The following is a 19,713-nucleotide window of genomic DNA, read 5'->3' as shown; positions in this document are numbered from 1 at the left end:
ACGCGTTTGAGCTTATAAAAACTCTGTATTGTGGGCAAGATTTGGTGGAACCGACCTGGGATATTTTCATGTTATAGAACGTGCTTTCTGCGTTGCAAGATAAAAATTAGGACTACCACGGTAGTATCTGATGTTTCGTCCGTCCTCACTGGATTTAAGTCAATTTTGGCAGGTACTGATACTGACCATACTCTTCATTTTCTTTACCAAAAAAAGAAAAAAGAAAAAAGAAAAAACAAACTCATTTATCGTTATTACACTAACGATCAAGCGAGAAAAAAAATCAACTCTTTATAGTTTATTTATTAATGGCCACCACACCGCTATCCGCTATGGCTTCTTTGGTCATTTCCTAGTTCCTATGAGTCTATGACTCTCTATGAGTGCGTCGTAACTCGTAAACGGATCGAGCCATGGCCCTTCTGGAAGAAAAGGGGCCTTTGTCTTTGAGTCTTGCGCACTACGCAAGATTAAATTGTGGCAAGATAAAATAAAAAAGTAATAAAAACGATAGACGCGACGAAAGTACAGCTTGTACTGCTGGCACCAGCGGTTCAACGGGTACAAAAGCAACCCCAGCCCCAACCATTTTAGCCTCAACTCATTTGCTGTTCATCAACAACAACAACAACGAACCGACTTTACCTCTCTCTCTCTCTCTCTCTCTCTCTCTCAGTGTCTCAGATTTCTCTTCCTTCTTCAATCTCTTCGTTCTATTCTCTGCAAACATTGAAAAATGTGTGGTGGTGCGATCATAGCCGACTTCATCCCTCGCAATAGAAACCGCCGTGTCACCGCTCGAGACCTCTGGCCCAATTCGCCCTTCGCTAAAACTGATGACGACTTCGAATCCGACTTCCGCCGCTTCAGTCAAGAAGAAGAGACCAAGAAACTCCCTTCCCCTGCAGGCGAATCTCTCTCTCTCTCTCTCTCTCTCTCTCTCTCTCTCTCTCTCTCTCTCTCTCTCCATTATCTTTACGCTCCGCTTTATTTTCTTCTCCAACCTTTTGACTCACTGTGAACTTCATTCATGCAGATGCAGGTGACGGTGCTGCTGGTGAAAACAACGGCAAGAGAAAGCGAAAGAATCTGTACAGAGGGATTCGACAACGCCCATGGGGCAAATGGGCGGCCGAGATCCGTGACCCTAGGAAAGGGGTTAGGGTTTGGTTGGGTACCTTCAACACCGCGGAAGAGGCGGCAAGGGCTTATGACAGGGAAGCAAGGAAGATAAGAGGAAAGAAAGCCAAGGTTAATTTTCCCAACGAAGACGATGAATACTCAGCTCCTAATGCCCAGGTGCCCTCCCATCGAAACCCTCAGCCTTTGTATAATCAGACCTACTGTGGTGGCATCCCGAAGAATACGGATTTTGGATTTCCCGCTCATCTGAATCAAGCGTTTCCTGCCAATGGTTACTATGGCGGCGTTCCTCCTGTTAACCCAAACCCCATTGTCTTTCTCCCTCACGGTGACATGTCGAGCTCTGCATCTGGATCGGAGGGTGCAGCTTCGTCTCCGAGCATGATGGGTAGCGACCAGGACGGAGGTGACGCTTGTTTTCAACAGGTTAATATGAAGGTGAAGGGGGAGGGGTTATTGGAACCAAAACGAGAAAGCAACAAGGGGATATTGATAGAAGATGACGAAGTACAGAAGCTTTCGGAGGAGCTAATGGCGTTCGAATCTTACATGAAGTTCTATCACATTCCATTCGATGGTGGTGTCGAGCAGCCCACGACAGCGCCGAATCCAGCTCAGGAGAACATTGCGGGAGGGGTCTCCCTTGACCTCTGGAGTTTCGATGATGTTCCTGCCGCTTCTGCCGCCATGGTCTCAACAGCTATGTAATGTTGTGCCTCATCAGTTTTCTCAGGCGCATGATTTTTTTTCCTTTCCTATTTCCTTTGTCATCCGTCGAACTTCTATATAATTTGGGAGAAACTTCGTTTGATGGTGTCGGTATGGTGCATGTAGTTCCATAAGATTTTGAATGTTTTTTGTTTTTTTTTGGTTAATAGATAGATGGATCAAACGGGGAAAGCGTCAATGGGTTTCAATTTTCTCTCTGTTAAGGCTTCTGAATCTTCTCCCAAATTAACTGTATTTAGTTTGATTTCTTTGTATTATTATTATTATGACATTTTATTGTCTTCTTCCAACAATTTCTTCTTTCATTATGACAAAGCTGAGAGATAGTCCCTGTTATTTACTGTTCATTCGTCTTCCTTGAAGACTATCATTCGCGCTGATAATCTGTGATATAATTACTTGAAAAGATCTGATGGGTCATACTGTGTAATCAACGGATGCAACAGCTTTTTATCTTTCTTCTGTTTTTTGTATAAAATTTAATAATATCGTTACTCGTTAGGTGTGTGTCTGTCTCCTGTTGCAGACTGCAGGTAGGAGATATTTTGATCTCTCGCTTAAAAAATGATTTTTTTGGAGTAGAAAAAAAAAATACAGGAATTTAGGGAGGAAGACAAGATAATGAATTGATTAATGGTGAAGCGGTGAAGGTCATGACTCATAAAAAAGCAAGAAACGAGTGGTGGGGGGGGGGGGGGGACACGAGAAAAGAAAGATGACGTCATTAGTAGCGAGTGTTTGGCAGAGTGAAATAGATTAGGCTGGACTCAATCCTCAAGGCGTGGGACCTGGGACATGTTTTTATCCATCCATGCCTCCACTTTATTTCAATCTCCGCCCCTGGCATCATCCATCTAACTATCCAACGGCGCCGGTGGTACCGAACAACCGTTGGAGGCGCCCACAGCTTTGGGGTCAGTACTATTGAATCTGACTGACCACGTACACTGCACTCAAGTTCAACCATGTGACAGATAACTTGCTTATAATAAACATCGTTCATGGTTGGTTTTGTTTTTATTTTTTTAAAATGCCACATCAGCAAAAGCGATAGTGTACAGATGCCACGTGTGTCATTATTTGTGGAGCTCTGATGACATTTTGGTGCGTGGGATCAGAATCAATCGGTAGGTCCCACGCAGAAGAATTGGAGGGTGTTCTCCATTTCGTGTTTGAAGCAATCAACGGCCTAGATATGAGTGATCCGCATCAATCAGTGCTGCTAATTATACACCGCTCACCGCTCACTGGTCAGTGGTCACCAATCACCAACACTGGACTCGTGTCCTGTAACCGTACATACAGGATACAGCCATACACAGCGCATCTCCGCACTCAGAAAACAAAATCAAGGGAAAAGTACGGAAACACACGATGCAGAATTCTCAATTCCAGCCGCCTACAACTAGCCCTCTCCCCTATAAACCACATCTTGCCCGTGCATTCACGTTCAAGACTCAAGTGGGGCTTCGGTGGAGGATATGATCATCCCGTATTCCAGACGGTTATGTTACCTTGTGGATCTACGTAGATGATAATTATTTACGTATCGTGTCGAAAAAAATGGAGATCCGATGCAGAATTCTGAATTCCAGCCCCTTTATTACTAGTCCTCTCCCTCTTATAAACTACATCCTGTCCATGAATTTGACATCAATTCATGGTCAGGATGCATTCTTTCACTACTTTAGAGTATAAATTCTGATTTGGGTTGATTGGTCATTCTCCTTAAAAAAAATAAATAAAACATATCTGAAAAAACACCGATATAGACTGCCCGTATCGATATTTAGAATAAATCCTTGTCTGGGCATCTCGGTCAAACAGTAATTTGTGTGGTTAATACATATTCTTTGGCATTTGATTGAAGGATTGTCAAATCGCCAAGGTTAATACATATTTGTGTGGTTAATACATATTCTTTTATTCCATGGAACTAGTTTCCTTGATCAAGTTCAAAGTATGTAAATTGGGAAGATAATAAGTTTATTAGCAAGGAAAATTTGTTATGATCAGAAAAACTAATAGTTTATAACTTTGTATTGATAAAAAACTTCGTAATATGGCTTTAAATGAAGTATAGATTCTGATTCAGAGTAAATTTAAACTTTGGTTCACTTTTATGTGTATTTGACAACATTATATTTATGCATTGATAAATAATAGACCAATGCATATTTATGTTGTATATATTTGTATTTATGCTCTTTCCAAATTGAGCCCATTGTCCTTTTCTTTTGTCAAAAGAAGAAAAAGTATGAAAAATATAAAGAATATTAGAAATGTTTTTATTAGAAACAGATTAACATATACTTTGGATATACATGGATGTAGTGAAAAAATTAAGATGCGTATAAGTTGCAAAAATTTAAGTATAAAAAATGCATCAACAACAAAAAACATAATAAAACAAAAATCTTAATTCTTAAAAAATGGGAATAATTCTTGTTAATATTTATAAAGTTATAAATTTCAATAATGAGTTACTATTTGAAAAATAATAAATGTACTCTAAAAAATGTTATATGTAAAATTGGTGTCGATGTTATATTTATGTTTAGTTGTTTAACAAGGAGTTACAACTCCTTGAAGTTATTTTGTAGTGATTTAAGTCCAGGATGTACAACATCAAAATCATATTTAGTTCGTTTTAATTTTGATTTATTATTGATTAACCAATGGAACCAACCTTAGAAGTTGCTCCATGTTTCACTGCGTCATAAGTAAAATTGAGCAAGCTGCTACCCATCTCGGCCGGAACTTACAATTGAAGTTCGACTCTTTCGATAATGAATTGCAACATGTCAGAGATAGACAGACACGATGTCCATCTTCAACCTCTCTGTGCCCTCTCACATTTTTATTCTCTGCTCAAGTTAATGACACTTTTGGGTTCTAAATTTCTAATCAAAGAAAATACCGGAAAAGGCGACAAGTTTACGACAAAAGAAGTTCAATGCTTCCTAAAATGATTAAACAATGAAGAATATGTTCGTCTGAATTAATGCCATCGAGATGGGGATGGGCCTGGGTTTCATTTCAAGCGTATCATGTGCAACGAATTCGAGTGGTAGGGATGATAGTTTTCTCCATTTTCCATCTCCACGAAACCCAACCCATAGGCCTCATTGAAGAATATGTATATATGCGTATATATATGTATATACGTGTATCTATATATATGTGTTGAAGATAATGGGTCGATCCAATTCAACACAACCCATGGCACCTACATAACTAACTAGGTTAACTTGTACAACTTGATTTGTATATCAACTAACCAAACAGAGTAAATCTCTGAAATTAATCTGTTGCATCTTATCTCCTTGATTACCAATAACTGAATCACCAATTCTATGGTCGGTTTTCCACTCCAAATTCTTGTGTCGTTGATGGTATCAAGCCTCGCCAATCTGAAACCATGTCCACTCAATCCGTTGCAGTCACCTCAACAAATGCCCAACCATCTTCTGTTGTAAAAATAATAAAAAAGGTAGAATGGAACTTATTGATAATCGTTTTCCAAACCGAAGTTGCAGTGATGTGATGTTGTAAAATCTCAAAACTGGGAATGGCAGGGAGAAGGAGGGTTGAGTCGTGCCACTTGGTCACTCTCCATAAAACCGCATCTGCCCCCTATGGTGCAACCGGATGATCACAAATCGGTCGCTAAGATAAAACAGGCAACATGCTACTGGTAGGCGTGCACTCGCTTACCAGACCTTCGTGAAGCACAGAAAAGATGATGCTCAGATTACAGAGAAGACAAAGAAGAAGACCTGTTGACAATTGATCTACGTGAAACTGGGTCGACTAACATCACTTTTGTAGACTGGTCTCAAACCTGAATGGACACAAAGGTGTCCTTTTAGACAGGAGCCTCTTTAAAACAGTGCACCTATTCGAAGAGGCACAGGGAGGAAGAAGAGACACGAAAAAGAGAAAACGTTTTTGTTTGAAAAAAAAATTGAAATTCAAACAGACATCTGTTCGAGTAGATGCAAAACATTTAATTAAAAATTCAAATTTGGTAAAAAAGTAAAAGCGATTCGGTGCATCGCGCATGCGCACACGCACACGCACACGCACACATGCCCATGCCCATGCCCATGCCCATGCCCATGCCCCGGATCGGCATGCACGTGTGAAAAGCACCCTCAACCCCCCCTCACATGCATGGAATATTTATAATGCTCTCCTCCTATAGATCCCTACCCATAAAGAGAGCAAAATTATAAATATACTCTACTTTCACTCCTTTCCCAAGCAATGTGGGACAAGGAGTCTTCCCATGCACTCAAGGGTGGGAAGATGAAAAGACAAAACCAAGAGAGGGAGGAGAGAGATTCTTGAAATTTTGAATATCCCTACAACAACTTCCACACCTATTGTTTTTGGAAACGATAGTTTTCCAACTGTCGTTCTAGTAAATTTGGGATGGTTGTAACTATTTGCTTTGGAAGTTTCAAATACTTCCAGCACAAGTTGGAGCAGAACTAACGAGATATGTGGATGGTCCTCTCCCACGACTCTCTCAGCATGTTTCGGATAATACCACACTCAATCTAGCTTATTAATCGTGGGTCAAACAAGACCAAATTATGCTCAATTGACCCCTTGCCACTCTCACCAAACCAGTGGTTGGATGCTCTACATGTTGAGAAGTTTGGTGCACTTTGGAGAAGTTATAGGGGTCCAAATCAAAGGCTTGGATCACTCAACTTTGGAACCACCTTCTTCTTATGAAAAAGGATGGTGATTCAATGCACATTTACCTTTAGAAAATCAAAAACAGTTTGGCCGCCACTAGGTCGTCTCTTGTAGACTCGGATATTTTTCACCAAGCTTTGAATAGGCTCGAGGCTGAATACGATGCTTTCGTTACATCCATTCAGATTCGGTCTAATGATCACTGCTTTGATGAGCTCCAGGCTCTCTTGATCATTGAAGAGATCTGAATCGAATGTCATATGCAGTCTTTGCCTCCATTTCCCTCTGCTAATTATTCGTCCATGTACAGATTATATATTTAATTTATAGTTTGAATGGTTAGTCAATTAGCTACGGTTAGTTAGTCTGTTAGTATAGATGTTAGTTTGTTGTACAAGTTGGTTAGTTTGTTAGATTAGCTGAGCTGGAGTTTACTATGTAGCAGCTTTGTATAGGTCTGATTCTTGTATAAATAGTCATCATGTATCTTGTACAGTTTACGTTGAAGTAATATAGAGAAATTTTTTCTATCTTCTAGTTTTCTTTTTCTCCAGAATTTTTCATGGTATCAGAGCAAATCGATCCAGATCTACCTGTACCTCCACCTTGTTGATTGTTTTGAAGATTAGATAGTAGAGTTTTGGTTTTGCGTTAGCTGAAAGAATGGAAGTGATTGAAGATCCAGCAGTTGTGGTTGCACCTCAAACTAGAACTGCAACTGTGCACAAGGAAACGACAAGTACCTTTAATGGAGATCCAATGACTTTGGCAAACTTGGATCATCCAGGAATGCAACTTGTCACGACTCCTTTAATAGGTAACAACTATTTGTCTTGGAGTAGATCGATTAAGATAGCCCTAGGAGCTATGGTGAAGCTCGGATTCATCGATGGAAGGTGTGTGGTGCCAGAAGAAGATTCTACTGATTCTGATCAGTGGATTCGTGTGGATTGTATGATTAGATCATGGATTTTGAACTCTATTTCTAAGGAAATAGTGTAAGCTTTTCTCTATTTATCAACTGCTAGAGAACTTTGGTTGGAGTTGGAAGAGAGATTTGGTGAATCTAATGGACCGCAAATTTACTAGATCCAAAGAGAAATAAATACTATTTCTCAAGGAAGTAAGTCAGTGGTGAAGTACTTCACAAAGCTGAAGAAACAGTGGGATGAATTGGTCTGTGCGCACCCAATACCACAATGTACTTGTAAGAATTGTACATGTGGTGTTGCGAAGAATGTTTTAGATCTTGCTTGTTCTAACAGTCTAATGCAGTTTTTAATGGGCCTAAGTGATGATTTTGATCATGTGAGGAACCAGATCTTAGTTATGGATCCCCTGCCTTCACTCAACAAGGTTTATTCAATGATTTTGCGAGTTGAGAAGCAATGAGAGGTTCATCTTAACTTGGTTGAGAATGTTGAGAATTCAGCAATGTTTATAAGAGCACCTATGGGAAGAGGATTTGGTGCTGAAAGAGGAAAGCATAAGAAGTCAAGTTATAATGACAAAAAAATGAGAAATATGAGAAGTTGTCTTGTGATCACTGTAGTATGGGCGGTCATACTAATGATACATGCTTCAAATTGCATGGTTATCCAGAGTGGTATAAGAAACATAAAGAGCAAAGAAGCAAGGTTGCAGGAGGAAGAAATGTGGCAAATATGGTTGATAATCCTTTGGATGTTAACATGGATCGTGATGTTGGCAAAGCAACTGATCAACAAGTATCTTTGTTAGAGATGATTCAGTAGGAATTGTCAAAGATGATGAAGGGAAAGGCTATTATTGAAGGCAATCATGTTAACTTCACACATGTTGACGATTTTGCAGGTAAAAATTCTAGTACTGCTTTTCATTTTGCTTTACGTTCATTTGATAATTTGGATTGTGGAACATGGATAATAGACACGAGTGCATCAAACCACATGTTTATTAACCTCAAACTACTTCATAGACCAAAACCAGTAACACAAATTACTCCAGTTTCTCTACTTGATGGATCTGTTAAACTTGTTCATCAAATAGGTGATGTGCATCTTAGCCCTAAACTGACCTTAGCCGATGCACTTTATATCCCTAGTTTCAAATTTAACCTTCTTTCAATAGGAAAACTTTCTAAGACTGCACAAATTAAATTTGTATTTCATCCTGACAAATGTATTCTACAGGACCCTCAAACTGAAGCTGTTCTAGCAGTTGGTAAAGTGGTTGGGAATCTATACATTTTAGACAAATCTTCATTCCATGATACTACATTTTTTTGTTTCTTGTAATCATTAGATTGACTTAGTTAAATCTTCTTTTGATTCTGTTTGTAACTCAGTCAATCTTCCTTGTACTGCTACTGATGATTTGAATAAAGATTCTGAACTTTTGTGGCATAACAGGCTTGGTCATGCCTTATTGAAATCATTACTACACATTACCTTTTTAAATGGTGTTGATACAACACTGTTTTCACCATGTGATGTTTGTCACAAATCAAAACAACATAGGTTGTATTTTCCACTTAGCAATACTAGGTCAGATTCTATTTTTGATCTTCTGCACATAGACTTATGGGGACCTTACCATAAAGCTTCTTTTACAGGGGCACATTACATGCTTACTGTGGTAGACGATTGTAGCAGAGCTACTTGGGCCTTTTTACTTACACATAAACATCAGACATTATAAACATTGAAAATTTTCTTTCAAATGGTGAAAAATCAATTTCAGAAACAGGTTAAATGCATTAGGACGGATAATGGTTCTGAGTTTACTAGCAATGAATGTCAAACTTTCTTGTATCAGTTAGGAATTGTGCATCAAAAGAGTTGTGTTTATACTCCTCAACAAAATGGCATTGTTGAGAGGAGGCATAAACACCTCTTACAAATAGCTAGAGCTTTAATGTTTCAGGCAAATATGCCTATAAAATTCTGGGGCCATTCTCTTTTAATGGCAGGTTATATCCTAAATAGGTTACCTATTAGTGTTTTAGATTGGAAAACCCCTTATGAAGTGTTACATAACAAAAAACCAGATTATAGTCTACTTAAGTGTTTTGGTTGCTTATGCTATGCAACTAACACTAGGCCACATAAGGATAAATTTGAAGCCAGGGCATATAGGTGTGTTTTTGTTGGATTTGTCATAGGTCAAAAGGCATATAGAGTTTATGATGAAGATTCTCATCAGTTTTATACTTCTCGAGATGTGGTTTTTCATGAAAATGTATTTCCTTTTTCAAATGTTACTAATGATAGCAGTGAAATATCATTACCTATTCCTTTTCATGATCCTATTGTCTTCGATTCAAATCATTTGCCAACAACTCCTTTAAACCAGAATGTTGATCATGCTATTGATCATATTCCTACTATTTTTCCTTCTACTGTTATTGAATCTATCCATATTAACATTATTTCAGATCCTATACAGCCTTTGAACCCCATTCAATCTTCATCTAACACACATCATTCAGATATTCCCATTCCTACTTTAAGGCATAGCACTAGACAAAAATTTAAACCAGCATGGATGAATGACTTTGTGTCTAATGTAACTGTTCCTACTGACTTGCCTACCGTTATTACAACTTCGAATACAACTACATCACTAGGTTCTTCAGCCTATACACCACCAACATTTCCCTACCATAAATCACCTCTTTTCACTAACACCTATATGTCTTTTCTTGCCAATGTGTCATCTGTTCCTGAACCTAATTCATATAATCAAGCAAGCAAAAATGAAAGGTGGATTGAGGCTATGAACAAAGAGTTGCAGGCTTTAGAATCAAATAACACATGGGAGTTGGTTCCTCTGCCACCTGGAAAAAAGGCCATTGGATCGAAGTGGGTTTATAAGGTAAAGTATTTGCCAGATGGTACCACTAATAGATACAAAGCGAGGTTGGTAGCAAAAGGCTACCATCAAATTGAAGTAGTTGACTACAAGGACAACTTTTCTCCAGTAGCCATGCTTGTTACAGTGAGGATATTTTTGGCTATTGCTACTACCAAAAATTGGGCTTTGCATCAATTGGATATTAATAACACCTTTTTACATGGTTATCTTGATGAGGAAGTTTTTATACAACCTCCTCAGGGTTATACCAAAGCAAAACCACATGAAGTTTGTTTGTTGAAGAGGTCTCTATATGGTTTAAAGCAAGCTTCCTGCCAATGGAATGTTGAGTTTTGTGCTAAACTTCAAGCTTATGGATTTACACAGAGTGCACATGATCATTGTTTGTTTACAAAGAGCACATCAAGCTCTTTTTTAGATTTGTTAGTATATGTCGATGATGTTCTTGTCACTGGCACTCATGAAAGTGAAATTCAAAAGGTTAAACAGTTTCTACATGATACATTTACTATCAAGGATATGGGGTTTGGTAAGTATTTTTTGGGCCTTGAGATTGCAAGTGGGTCAGGTGGCACTTATGTTAACCAAAGGAAGTACGTGTTAGACATTTTGCAAGATGTTGGTCTTCTTGGAGTAAAACCTATTGTTAGACCATTGCCAAAGGGGCAACATTTTTCTATTGTTGGTGTTCCATTGGATGAACCAGAGAAATATCGAAGGCTTGTTGGCAAGTTACTCTATCTCAATTTAACTAGCCCTGATATTACTCATGCTGTTCAACAACTTAGTCAATTTGTTCAATCTCCTACCAAGGCTCATTGGGAGGCAATTCTTCACGTTCTCAAATACCTCAAGGGAACCCCTTCAAGAGGTTTGTTCTTTCCATCTACAAATGATTTTTCTCTTAAAACCTACTATGATGCAGATTGGCAGCTTGTAAGGAGACTCGTCGATCACTCACTGGCTACTGTATATCTCTGGGTTCTTCATTGATTTCTTGGTAAACCAAGAAACAATCCATTGTCAGCAGATCTTCAGCAGAAGTGAAATATCGCAGCCCTGCTACTACTGTTTGTGAGCTATAGTGGATCAGTTACATATTACAGGAATTTCGAATCAATTCTCTTTTGCCAATTTCTCTTTGGTGCGATAATTTAGCGGCATTGCATATTACTGCTAATCCGGTCTTCCATGAGCGTACTAAGCACCTGGAAATTGATTGCCACTTGGTGCGTGACAAGTTTAAAGCTGGTTTCGTTCTTCCTAAACACATCTCTACAAAGTTACAGCTTGCAGATGTGTTTACTAAAAGTCTTGTTGGCCCTCAGTTCCATTCCATTGTTTCCAAGTTGGGCTTGGTTGATTTTCATCAATCCCAAGCTCCAACTTGTTTGAATGGTTAGTTAGTTAGCTACGGTTAGTTAGTCTATTAGTATAGTTGTTAGTTTGTTGTACACGTTGGTTAGTTTGTTAGATTAGCTGAGTTGGAGTTTACTACGTAGCAGTTTTTGTATAGGTCTGGTTCTTGTATAAATAGTCATCATGTATCTTGTCAGTTTACGTTGAAGTAATACAGAGAAATTTTCTCTATCTTCTAGAGTTCCAACCCAAATCCCCAGTAGCTTGAGAAAGATTCCAAGGATTCTAACAGCAGTGGGAAGCCTAAATATGCTAATAACCCCTATAAGATCTGTTGGAGTTGTAATAACTCAGTCTTCTAGTGTCACCATCGCTACAATCGGCAATTCAAACCTAAGCCCAAGAAGACGAGATCAAATCAGCCCCCCACAACGTCCTACAGCACATCCCCATCGTGTATTGGGAACATCTCTCGATGATAATACCAGAAATGATGATGTCATCAATGGGAGATGTTCTCAATACATGGCTAGGATGTCCTATGGGACGTTGTGGGGGTCTGATTTGAACTCCAAGAAGACCACTGCACCCAATGACTCTACACCAGTATCTTATAATGCCTCCCTCAATGCTTTAAATGATGATGATTGTTGGTACCTAGATTCTAGGGCAATTAACCACATGACCTCGGATTTGAGCAAACTAAAGCTACATTCTGAATACACCAATCCCAATCAGGTCACTATTGGCAATGGTGAAGGTTGAACAATTTCTCATACTGGTTCTATCTTCCTCTCGTATTTACTTCTGAAAGACATACTACATGAGCCAAATATTCGATCAATGGAATCTGCTTCCTGTGGCTCAATTTGCTTCTAATAGGGATGTTTATTTTGAGTTTCACCCTCATACTTGTGTTATTAAGGATCGACGATCGATAACACCTCTACTTCGAGCGACTACTAAGAATGGCTTCTATTGTCTACCTTTTATTTATGAATAAAGCTGATGAGTCGAATAATGTTGCACTTCTTGGTATTCAAACTTCCAATAAACGTCTTGGACATCTGTCATCAGTAGTAGTTAAACATGTAGTGAGTATCCAGCATGTCTTCATCTTTTTGTTCAGCTTGTCTAATAGGGAAAAGACATCGGTTGCATCTTCCACCAACCAATTTAGGCTGTTTAACGAAGGCTCTCCATGGCAAGACTCCCTATGAATTGCTTTTTGGTAAGATTGTCGACTATAAATCTCTGAAAACCTTTGGCTATTTATGCTTTCTATAAATTCGACCTTACATGAATCACAAGTTGGACTACAAATCCAAACCATGTGTTTTTATAGGCTACATGGTTTAAAGTATCGATACGATACGCCCCGTATCGGGTGTATCGTATCGTATCTTTTGAAAACTATATGCTCCGAAACACATGTTTCCAGGTGTTTCGGAACCCCAACTTTTTTTAATAAAAAAGTCCTATTTTTAGCTTCCCAAAAAAACCAAAGTTTGAAAAAAAAAACTAAAAAAAAGTTTTGGGCATTTCTAAGTACCGATACGATATTGCCAATACGCATATTGTATCGATACTTTGAACCAAGATGGGCTACAGTCCCCTTCATTGGAGTTATAAATGTTTGGATCTTGAAACTGGTCACTACATCATTACTATGCATGTTGAGCTTAATGAATACTCCTTCCGTTTCAAAGACTCAAGTTCTCCTCTTCAGGCCCATCCACTACAGATTCTGTAAGGCCCACAACACCATTTTTGTCGCTAGTTATATTGCATCCATCATCTAATGGGCCTGCTACTGATTCAGCTCATGGGCCCATGCCCAATCTGAGTTTGTCTTGGTTCAGCCTGGATTCGTCCACTTTCATGTGCCCCTGCACGTCACCTATTGACAACACGGGCCCAAAATGTTCATCCTATGACTTCACGGGCCAAAGGTTGTATTTTTCAGCCGACGAAAAATATTCTTTGGTCTTTACTAGTCTAAGTATCCTCTACCTGAGGTTGAACCCACGTGCTTCTCATCTGCTAATCGAAATGCCCATTGGAGAGCTTCTATATAGGATGAATTTTGGTGCATTATTACAGAATGGTACAAGGGATTTGGTCCAACCCAAGCCCAATGCTAATGTTGTGGCTGCAAAAGGGTTTATCGTATCAAATGAAAACGTAATGGCACCATTGACTGTGACAAGGCCCGATTGGTTTCCAAAGGATACAACTAGTGTGAAGGCCTCGATTATAGTGAAACGTTAAAATGATTAAAGAACTATTGATCCAAACGGTTTAACCATTAAAATTTTTTACCCAATTAACGTTCCTGGGTTGTTTTCAAACTATTTCTAAAATTTTTAATATTTAAAAATAAGAAAATGAAAAAAGAATCTTTCATATCTCATAAACTTGTTCGATTATTCCCGATGGCAAAAATTAGTTAGGGTTTTTAGTTTTTTCCATTTTGATTTTGAGTTTTTTAATTTCTATGATTCTTTTTAAGTTGTAATAGCAAAAAAAAAAATTGCAACCCCAATAAAAAATAAAAAAAATGGATGCAAGACACGAGAGATTAAACACTAATCTTATATTAAACTCTAAGATACACCAATGCAGCTAACGATCTGGAATCTGAGAGAAATTTAGAAAGATGAGAGAGATGTAAGAGGAGGGCAAATGGTATTGTAATGGTGGTGATGATGAATATGGAGATAACCATTGGTGGTGGTTCTTTCTTCTTCTTCTTCTCAAGGCATAACAGTTTTACAACAATGATTGGTAAACTTGGTGACAACCACCTCTGGTGACTCTCCATTTTCTTCTTCTTCTTCTTCTTCTTTCTCACTTCTCACCTTTAACTAGTCACCTCTTTCTCTCAAACTAGATAGTTGAACCGTTGACCCAAAAACCGGAAGCCAAAGTGGTTGCATTTCTGGATCGATTAATAAAACCTTGTTTTTAGTCCAAAGAAAGTTCCACAATATTACACATATTTTTAATAGTAGTGTAAATATAGAATTATAGATGTGTTCAATTTTTTTTCTATATTTTCTTTTTTGTATTTTTGTGTGTAAAAATAATTCTGATATTTCAAACTTACTTTTTGTTTAATATGATAAGCACATGGTATTACAAATGTGCTTGAATGCTTTTTTCACAAAATTTATGTGCTTTTTTCGTTTTTGTATTTTTATATTTTATTAAATTTTATTATTTATTTATGGCTTGAAAGGTTAACAAATTTAACCCAAAAGATGAACTATTTATTATTAATTTTTATATTTCATTTTTATTTAGTTCTAAATTATGCATTTCATTTTCATTATAAATAAAAATAGTTCTTGTTTATTACACTTATTTTTTTAATTAGATTAATAAAAATATCATAAATGTAACTATTTTTTTTTATATTTTTGTAAATTACTATATTTATTTCTATTTTAAAAATTTTATTACCTAACTATGAGTTCATAGGTTGATCAATTTGATTCGGATGGTTGAATTTCTTAGCCACCACTTGGATAAAGAATGATTTTGTTTTTTGCCAGTTTTAAAATATATGAGTTTATATTGTTAAAAATATTGACATAGATCTAGTTAGTAACATTTATTAGTGAAAAATAACTTAAAAATATAAGATTTAATAAGAGAAAATAAGATTTAATACCTTAAGTATAAGACTCAACGAGAGAGGATTTAATGATGTGGAAAGTAATGATTGAAATTTCACTTTCAACCCTTACAATAATTAGAGATGGATTAAATACACAAATGTGGCCATTATAGAAGCCATTAAAGCTGCCATTAAAACTATAATAAAATGACTTTTATATCCTTTCCCAAACAAAGAAATTGAGGGCAATTTTAATAAAAAAATATCACATAGCATTCACACTTTTATATTTGACTAGTAAGTGTGCACGTGTTTTTTCACCTGGCAATTCTAGATAATGATAATAACAAGAATAATCTACCAAAAAATTTTTATAAAATTCATGTCATTATATTTTTTTATATTTTTTGTTTTTCACTATTAATGGGATGCAGATTGCAAAACCCGAATCTGATTTCCTAAGCACATCATATTGAGCTATAAAGTTTTGGGTATACTTTTTTATTAGTATATACTTTTCACTATTTATCTTCTTTGTATATATTTTTTTGTTTATTTTTCAAAAAAAAAATGTAAGACTTAAAGAGGAGAATTGAATGAGGTGAAAATTCTACTTCAAACTACATTTTAAGCCTCACAATTACATAGGGATGAAATTCAAAAAATGGGTATTTTAGTCAAAAGAAAGTTCGACAATTTTATTCATATTTCTAATAATAGTGTAAAAACGATGTTATAGATGTGCCCAACTTTTCTATAATTCTTTTTATTTCTATATATGTAAAAATAATGTTATTTACACTTATTTTTTGTTTAATGTGTTAAATATATGATATTGTACATGTGCCTAAATGTTTTTTTTTTGTAATTTTTGTGTTTTTTATATTTTATGAATTTTTATTACTTAATTATGACATTAAAGGTTGATAATTTTGACCCAAAAGTTGAACTATTTATCTTCACTAAATAGGAAAATAATTTCATTTCTGGTGAGTTTTAAATATGTATTTCATTTTCATCATCAAGAAAAAGAATTCATGTTTTTTACACTTGTTTTTTTTTTAATTTGATTGATAAAAAAGTATCATAAATGTATCTATTTTTTCTACATTTTTGTAATTTTCTATATTTATTTATATTTAAAAATTTTATTATCAAACTATAACTTCATGGGTTGGCCAATTTAATTTGGATAGTTTAATTGCATAGTCATCAGTCATCACTTGGACAAAGAATGACTTTTATTTTTGAGTAAGTTTTAAAATATATGGGTTTATATTGTTAAAAGTAATGGACATAGATCTAATTATTAGCATTTATTAGTGAAAAGTTAACTTAAATGTGGATTTAACAAGAGAGAATGGGAATTAATAATAGAAATACAAGATTTAATGAGAGGGGATTAAATGAGGTGAAATGCTTTAATTGGAATTACATTTTCAACATTCATACTTTTTAGAATAGTATATACTAAGAATGACCCCCATACCAAGTATGGGATCATTAATCTGAATTATTTCAAAATTTTAAATTATTTATATTAGACATTTATGTTAGGCTTTTTATTTGATTTAAGAGACTTACCATGTTTTATCTAGATAATGACCCCATACTAAGTAAGAGGTAACTAAAGTATCATTTAATTTGAAATTTACTATTTAACTATAAACAATTAAATTAGAAAAATTAACATGGGTCTTACATCTTTGTAATTGACAAAGCACTGGGCTAGCATCCTAATATTTTTTTCATTCATCTATTCTAATAAATTTTGTTTCACACCAACTTTTTATGTTATAAATTTAGCTTATTATTTTATTTGATATTTTTATATAAATTTGCTATTTAATATCAGAGATTAAATAAAGTTTCATTTGTAATTAATAACCTACTTTATGGATCTTACATTATTTGAAATGAGTGTTTTTTTTTTAGTGGATAGACACATGTTTTAGAAGGAAGATTGTGTTTTAAGAGCCTTATGACATTTTCAACTGGGTAGAGCTGGTATGAGTTCAACCCAAGTAGGCCAAGATAGTCCAAGTAAAATTCAAACATAAGTTTTATTAATTTTTAATTTTACCAAACTTTATAATAGGATTTAAATTAAGAAAACAAATTTTAAAACTTAAAAAATGCATTGTTTTATAATTTTATCAATACTTATAATAATAAATAATTATTTTATATTATATTTAAGTAATTTTTATTTTGTTTTATTATATTTTTAATTAATTTTTCATATTTTTCAATGCATACACCCTTTCTCTACTGGATTACAAACAATCAGCTTTGAAACTTTGTTGACCTCTTAGGCCCACCGACCAATTCTCAATTTAGCCCATTTTGGGACAGATGGATTAACCATCCCACCAGCGCTAATGGGCTAAACCACTACTTTGCCATTCAAGTTCCCATACTCCACACATTCATTAGTGCTCTTAACCTTGTATCTCCCAATCTCGATTTAACTGCATTCCTTTTTAGCATTTCCAACACAACTCAATATTACCATTCACCACCTATCCTCTATCTTCTAGCAAATAGGTTGGGCTAGTTCGGTTTTAAATTATTTTTTACCGCTAATATTGCTTGACTCATCATCTCCTTCCTCACAACCATTATTCCACTTCCAATATTCCTTTGCAACTTCTACTACTTCCAATATTCCTTTGTTCTTTTGGTAATGATGCATTAGAGGCTTGTTGCTTGTTATAGTAAATTCTACCTTAAAATCAAATTGTGATTCCTTTTCCTTCTGTAAATAAAATTGATATCAACAACCCAATTTAGACAATTCAAACTCTGAAATGAAGATGAAATTAATGTTTAAATGCGATTATAGACCAGTTTACCTACGAAACTCATGGAATAGTGATCGTTGCATGAGCATCACAGATAAGAGCAAGTTAACCAAAAGCTCAACCTTGCATGAATGATTAAACATAACAATGGAATATTTCACATTATTTTCATCTAAACATTACAAAAAATCAGATTGACATATTTAACACCATTAAAGAAAAAACAAATCATCCCAGTAGATTAGTTTCGATGGGGATAAAACTAAAACAAGATTCAATTTACATGTTTCCTTGGAACATCTATTCAGAGTTCCAATTTGACCCCTTGTCTTTCTTAGCTTCGACACTATCCATTGAACCACTTGGAATTTCTCCATATCAACGGCTTAAATATGCTTGTGCACTGTTGGATAGACCATATAAACAACATCATGAACATCATGCTCAAAAAGGATATGGTGATTGGACACATCATTTGTCCTTTTTGTATGTTTAAAGATATTTGGTCAGCTGATTTTCATCATAGAGGATATCAAAGGTTGGTCTTGGTCCCATTACAGAATTTGTAGTCCCCTGCATATATGTACATACTACTAATTCCTTGCTAGTTTTTCTTTTTCTTATCTTAACAAGTCCCTGATATATTGCCCTTCTAATGTTTCTAAAGCATGCTCAATTTGAGTTTCTATATTTAATACTAAATACTGACAAATGAACTGGACTACCTTATAAAAACAAATTTTGTAGGTGTGAGAATAACCTCCTCCAAAGTGCTTAATTACTTGAGACTAAGTTAACATATAGCATTGAGGTGGGGATTCTTGGCTCCTGCAGTTTGCACTTTTGTGGTGACAGTTTGAAAATAGACTTCATCTTGCAGAGGATGTTATAGCAGCCACATGAATTATAAGTTTATAAAGAAAATATCTATAAAAAGTTAACTGGTGAAAGGTAAGAAGAGTAAAGGATGGTGTAGAGAGACTGGGCCGAATGGGCCCTAGTGTCTATTTTATGTTTCAGTAGTAGGTTATTTATTTTGTATGCTAATGGACCTGTCTTATGTGCATGTTAAATTCTTTTTAAGTTATTTTAAGTTTATGCTTAGCTGGACGCCCCACTTAAGGGCTGATTTGTAATTAACCACATTAGTGAAGATTAATAAAAGGATTAGTGAGGGGAGAGAGGATTAGTTGCACAATTTGTTTTTAATATACTTCCTCAAATCAGTTCTAACCAGTAAAAAGAAAAGCCAAAACCAAACCGCCATGAACACACACTGTAATCGGTGAAAACATAAATACAATATAATACATGAACTTAAAAAATGGAATATGAAAAGTCCTTCCCTCCTACCACAAAAAACCTTTCTACATAGAAAAGATAAGGACTCATAAGCAACATCTTTGATCATTGGAAAAGAATAGCACAACAACAGATTTACACGTGGATACCCTAGCAGAATCTCGTTTAGAAGCTTTTTCTATCATAACG

The 19,713-nt window shown here is 35.8% G+C and overlaps 1 protein-coding gene across 1 annotated transcript; it reads left to right on the top strand.

The window, feature by feature from the left end:
• Positions 1-335: 335 nt before the first annotated feature.
• Positions 336-2,162, top strand: LOC104606214 (ethylene-responsive transcription factor RAP2-2-like). Its single transcript, XM_010271311.3, has 2 exons — positions 336-908; positions 1,037-2,162. The coding sequence occupies exons 1-2, from the start codon at positions 737-739 to the stop codon at positions 1,849-1,851; spliced, it is 987 nt and encodes a 328-aa protein (XP_010269613.1). The 5' UTR covers positions 336-736; the 3' UTR covers positions 1,852-2,162.
• The last annotated feature ends 17,551 nt before the right edge of the window (positions 2,163-19,713 follow it).

The sequence above is a fragment of the Nelumbo nucifera genome, chromosome 4 (genome assembly GCF_055504915.1).
Source record: "Nelumbo nucifera cultivar China Antique chromosome 4, China Antique-T2T, whole genome shotgun sequence".
Taxonomy (NCBI): domain Eukaryota; kingdom Viridiplantae; phylum Streptophyta; class Magnoliopsida; order Proteales; family Nelumbonaceae; genus Nelumbo; species Nelumbo nucifera.
The sequence above is the reverse complement of the archived record's forward strand: the minus strand, read 5'-3'. Positions and strand labels throughout refer to the sequence as shown.

Coding starts and splice junctions, on each gene's coding strand:
- LOC104606214 (XM_010271311.3), top strand. CDS start 737: ATGTGTGGTGGTGCGATCATAGCCGACTTCATCCCTCGCAATAGAAAC. Junction 909..1,036: donor GAAACTCCCTTCCCCTGCAG/GCGAATCTCTCT, acceptor TCATTCATGCAG/ATGCAGGTGACGGTGCTGCT.